The 6,000-nt window shown below is 42.5% G+C and overlaps 1 protein-coding gene across 2 annotated transcripts in view; it reads left to right on the plus strand.

The window, feature by feature from the left end:
- The window catches only part of RHEB (Ras homolog, mTORC1 binding), a 60,312-nt gene extending 57,842 nt beyond the window's left edge, over positions 1–2,470 (plus strand). For both annotated transcript variants that reach the window (XM_054021194.1, XM_054021193.1), the window contains one exon: positions 1,986–2,470. In XM_054021194.1, coding sequence (XP_053877169.1) covers positions 1,986–2,078 — 93 coding nt within the window. In that variant the 3' untranslated portion in view covers positions 2,079–2,470. The remainder of the gene's footprint in view (positions 1–1,985) is intronic.
- Positions 2,471–6,000: the final 3,530 nt, after the last annotated feature.

Here is a 6,000-nt window from a genome sequence, read left to right on the forward strand (position 1 = left end):
CTTTAGGATAACAATGTAGAAAGGAATATTTAATAAAGTGATGACTGCTGTAAAATGTACAAAAACACAGCAATCTATTATCTACAGTCTGCAGTCTAACCATACAAAGTGAATCCCACAAGGAGGTGCAATGGAATGCTCCATTTTTGCATATTAACTTTTGTAAAGGAGTGACTATTTCTCAGTGTGAGCTAGTATTCAATAATTTTTCAACCTGAATGTGTCATGACATAAACCCCCTTATTCAAAGTGTTTCTCAGTCCATAGAAGTACACTGGCGCTTCATTTTAATAGAATTTTTGAAGTGAAGAGTAACCTCTGGGGGAAGTTTAAAGAGGCTTGAAGTTTCTGCATCTTAAAGTAACTTTTCAGGCTTTCATGAAAACCTTGTAAACTAGTCAAATGTTCAGTCTATCACTTCTGTCAAATCTGAAACCTAAACTTTCTAATGAATCAGGCTCCTACTTACATTGAAGAGGGATGTCCGATTCAGTCGTTCAACTTCCTAGTCCAGCAGGTTGGAACTCACAGATGAGGACTTAAGTTCCTACCTAGTTCTGACTCAAGTAAAGGTGCCACTCCTTTGTGTCCTTGCACAGATCCATTCTGCCCACCAAGTTACTGTCTATAATAATCAGGATCACATACGGTAGAATAACAATGTGGGTCCTCCCCACAGCTGAAAAGTGAGTCCAAAGCATAGAGGACCTGCTAGGGCGAGCAGGTGAGGGAGAGATCAAGGGGATTCCTAACTAATCTGAGAGAATAGCATCAAGTAGATTGGAAAAACTTTATCCGGTGATTACTGTATCCTAAGCTTGTTCAGTCTAGCTAGGGGAGGGTCCAGCAAGGAGTTCTAAGTGGAATCAATAACTAGAAAGATGACTCCTGCTCAGAGAATAGCAGTTACTCTTAGCTGCTGAAGGGATGTGTACAAGGATGCCTACACACAGTAAATTGGAACAGTTTTTGTGGGTTGTTTTTTTCAGGGGTTTTGGATTTTTTCCCCTCAACTGTATAAGGAAGTGGCAAGCTTATAACATATGTCTGCATGCAACCAAAATATGTTAATGCTTGCTGTTTTGCAATTTGAGGTTTCATATGTATAATGTAAGCCCTGACTGTCGGAATATTTACGGTTTATCTGCTTAAATTAATTCTCTTTAAAAGATTTTGGTTAAAATTAGATACTTCCCCTTGAAATTCAACTTTCTTCTGTTATCGCTGGAGCATTTTCATGCAGCAGGTGTCAAATCTCATTGCCCCATTCTGGTAGAGCTGAACGGGACACCTCATCCCGGACAATACTTGTAAACTACACAGTGTCTGATGGTAGTCACTGCAATAACATTTAAATACGAGTAGTATAATGTAGGAACATTCACTATGCCAGATGAAAGGACTCAAGACACTTAAAACCAACCCTCTACTGAATTGTTTTTTAATTTCAGTTGGAATTGCCTTCCTCCATTTTTTCCCTCTTCTTTTGGTATTAAATTACTTGGTGCTTTACAGAGATAATGTCTCTTCTAGTCTGAATTGTAGTAGTATTGCTCGGAGTATGTGAATCAATTTATACTTGTGTATTGTCTTTGGAGGGGCAGAATATGTAAGCCTTCAATATTGTCAATGAGCACTTACTATTCAAAATGGCTACAATACAAAGCAGAAGTATAGTAATTAGCTTTTTGTTTTTTGAAAGTTCAGTTAAAGCTTGTTCTCTGCAGAATATTTTAAATGTTTCCCCATGTAAGCATGTATATTGGGTTATGCCCATTTTCCAAAGAGTTTCTTGTGGTAAATATTTCAATTACACCTACATTTCCTACTTACCCGAATCCTACCATATTTGTTTGAGATATGACTCGATATATTGAGCATGCATTTATCTATTAGAGTAGCCAACAAAACTGTGCCAAATTGTTTTTCTCTCAGTAAGTGGTAATTGCAGCCTTCATGCTAATCACACTCCTCTCTCTTTGCAGACTGCCGTTGATGTTTTTAGGAGGATAATTTTGGAGGCAGAAAAGATTGATGGGGCAGCTTCACAAGGAAAGTCGTCATGCTCAGTAATGTAATTCCACTGCAAAACCTGAACACTGGGAATACATTCTACCTGAAGAAGCAAACTGCCCGTTATCTTTAAGGATAAGCTATGCTTCTTTTTTCTTCTGTTAACCTGAAAGATGCACAGTTGGTTGGAGCCTTTCCCCTCAGATTATGTTCAACTCTGACTCCTGTGTAAATGGCTTCACTTCCATTTTCAAATTTTAAGCAATCATCTTTTCAGTTTATATTGTATTTAATATTATGACCAAGAATTTTACTGGCATTAATTTTTCAGTGTAGTCTGTTGGTTAGAATAATCATCAAAATGATGCATATTGTTACACTACTCTTAACTAGGCTTGGATATCAGTGTTTCTTTGTGTTAAATGTATACTTGTAAATAAACTAGCTGCAAACCTAACTGTGTTGCTCTATTTAACTGTGCTTTTAAAATAAGATATAATAAATGTAGTAGTAACTTGATACAGGTTTTCCTACAAACTGACCAGTCTCCAGCCCCACAGGACTAGTAGAGATGGATGTTGAAGCCAATCACTGGCTTAGCTTTTTCAGAGAGTGTTTGTTTGCTACAGGTCACTGTAGCATCCCCTCTAACAGAACTCCTGGGTGGCTGACTACAACCTCAGATGAACCAGTGTACCAGCTGATAAGGATGATGCACTCTGGTATTGCCTGTTAACTTGCTGGAAGAAAGTGCTAAGGATGCAAATGCAATAATAGGCTACCAGTACCACTCTTCTCATTAACATGACTCATCTGATAGAGCTAGAATGAAGGGTCTGTTGACACTTCCATTATAAACTGTTTACACAGGCTTGTAAGTAGGGACAGTTTTCAAAATAGAATGAAATAATGAAGCAGCTCTGGGTTATAAATTCTAACTGGTTCTTGCAAGCAATTTTATGTGCCTTGAATATTTTGTCATGCATTATTCAGGGCATTTCCAAATACATTTTCCATACTAAAACCACCATTGACATGGGTAAGGAATAGTTTCATATTTGTCCTGCTTTTCAGAGGGTCAAATGGCAGAGCAGCCAGGACCAATTAAGGTAAATGTTTCCATTCTTGTAAAAGTTCGGGATCATTTCCATGGTTCAGGTCAAGTTAAAAACTTAACTGTAGCCATATCAGAAATCATAACCAGGAAGTTTCAAAATCTGTAGCTTTAAAGAAGTTACAAAGCTTTAAATATACTTGGGACAGTGGTGATGGATGAGCCTGTCTAGCTAAGGAGACATTTCATAGGCTGAACTGGGGAAACAATCTTGTCTCTTGAATGATGGGCAATAGTGAAGAAAATGCATTACAATCATCAGACCTCTGAAGGCGAGGATAAAAATGCAATGGAAATCTCCAAGGCTTCTACATCTAAGCAAGTATCTTTCTTCCACAGGTGGCCAAAAAACTGCTGAGTCACATGCAGGGTCTCCTCACACAAGAGGTTTAGCAGTTTCTTACAATGGCCCAGTCCATGCTACTGCATAAACTGCATATTTCACTGAAGGTTTTAGATTTTCTCCCTTGCTCTGTAGATAATCAGTTAAATAGTCAAGTAGCTGGTCTCTGTGTGGGCTTGAATTTAATGGTTCAACTGGCTCCTCAGTTCCCTCAAAGTCTGAAACAGGAAGTTGCTTAATTTCTTTGTACTTAAAAGACCCAGTTCCAAGTTTCTCAACTTCGCTTCAACCCTGCGCAGGGACTTTAATTTTTTGTACTGAGTTAAACTTTTGCCATACAAGATGGATTACTGAAGGGTAGATTGTTGATCATTCAGGGGGAAAACATGAACTTCCCTTAATTCAGAGTCAAATTAGCATTTTACATCTGAGAAGCCTCACTTCAGTAAGAGAGAAGCTATTGGTGAAAGGAGCCCATGATATGACCAAGCAATGCAAAAAGTCGTATTGGGCAACCTTTAATGAAGTTCATTACAGCTTCATGAAGAACCCGCACCAAATCCTTCATGGAGCTGTTTTCAGGCACTTCCTGTGAAGCTTGGTGTATAACAGTGAAGCTATGCTGCATTAGATGCAATGTTAGATTGGGTGATCAAGACTTTATTCTTACTGCCATTGCTGTGGCACCATAGGTGCAGGCTGCAATCTTGCTGATATGGAAACTTAGCCTATCCTGAAATGTGTAAGTATTGCATTTGCAATTTTACAAAAGAATCAAGTCAATAGAATTGTCAAAATGTACAAGTGCTAGAAGCTGTGCCATCTCAGGGAAGTTGGGTTCTGAAGTAGTCTCATTAGCTGCCTTTTGAAAGCAATTGCTCCTGCTGTGTTGACAGTCTCCAATTTGGTAGGCACTACAACAAGACTTTTTTGTGTATACTTATCAGGTACCTAAAAAGGCAGGGGGAGGGGGAAGGAGAGAGTGTGGTGCTAGTCTGAATAATCAAGTCTCTCTACAAGATTTGGACTCCTTCTAAGACTTAATACACCCAGCGTCACTTCAGAACGCAACTTTGACATCACCTGCCAAAAACAGTTACATCTGTCACTGTTTCTGAAGTTTTCTTTGAGTCTCCATTGGAACAACTTGTCATTCCCACACAATGATCCATATTTTCTGAATGGCCAAATATGAGTTAGAGACTGACAGGGCCCATTGTCTGAGGCAGGGCTGGCTCTAGCTTTTTTGCAGCCCCAGGCAAAAAAGCCTCCCACTGCCCTCCTTCCCCCCCCCCCCCCCCCCGTGCACGGCAGGGGAGGGCAGTGAGCCCAGCCGGGGCTCCGCTCTTCCCCGCGGCAAGCCCAGTCCCGGCCCTGCTCTCCTCCGGCGGCCAGAGGGCGGCGAGCCCACTGCAGCTCCCCGCTCTCCCTGGCAGCTGGAGCACCATGCTGTGCCGCCCCCCTCCAGGGCTGGCTCTGGCTTTTTTGCTGCCCCAGGCAAAAAAGCCTCCCGCCGCCCTCCCACTCCCCGCCTCCCCATGCGGCAGGGGAGGGCGCCAAGCCCGGCTGCCGGCTGCTATCCCCGACCAGCCAGAGCGCCAGGGGAGGGCGGCGAGCCCAGTCGCGGCCCCGCTCTCCCTGGTGGCCAGCCCACTGTGGCTCCCCAATCTCCCCGGCAGCTGGAGCACCGCGCTGTGCCGCCCCAAGCACAAGCTTGGTGGGCTGGTGCCTGGAGCCGGCCCATCCCAATGAGCATTCTCCCCATGTTACAGAGGATGGAGGAACCTGATGCAGACAAGTTTAATGAGTCACCCAGGGCCACAGAGTGCCTGGCTTCTAGCCATGCCCCTCCTCAGATGTCATGTTACCCTGAAAATGTCCTTCCTTTTCAAAGCAAAATGAAAACAAAGGATTTTGGCAGCTGTCCTCTGTACTAGAGCCATGGAACAAAACTCCAAAGCATGCAGTCAAAGTTACAAACTGTGTCCATTGTTAATTCAGTCCTTAGTTCCTCCATGCAGCAGTGTGGACGGGTACAGCAGGCACTGGCAGTAGTGACCTCGAGGGACAGGACCTGGGCACCTATTTTCTGTTTCCTCCTTAGCACTGCTTCAGCGTACTACTGTTGATCTATTTAATGCATACCAGGTAAAGCTGACCAATTGAAGAGAGGGGGAAAAAATAGCACCTTACGGCATAGCTGGGCCCTAATCAATGTCTGTAATTCCCTTAAGAGGATGATGCTCTAACATTACTTGGTATTTAAATGACAATGTTATAAATGCAGCCCCCGCTTTGTGGCCTCAAACAGTTCAAAGCTTTCCCAAACTTATTCACTAGTTCTTTGACTAAGGAGCTGCTCTTTCAGCTGGGTGGTTTGGTCTTTCGCTATTTACTTCAGTAATTTCAGTTTGTTAATTTGACTACTTTGTAAGGGATGATTTTGCTGCCTCTGCACAAGAGCAAAGCTTCCCTTTGCAAATGAGTAACATAAATAAACCAGCAGGTCCGGGGCACTGGAGACTCATCT

Source organism: Malaclemys terrapin, chromosome 2 (assembly GCF_027887155.1).
Source record: "Malaclemys terrapin pileata isolate rMalTer1 chromosome 2, rMalTer1.hap1, whole genome shotgun sequence".
Lineage (NCBI taxonomy): Eukaryota > Metazoa > Chordata > Testudines > Emydidae > Malaclemys > Malaclemys terrapin.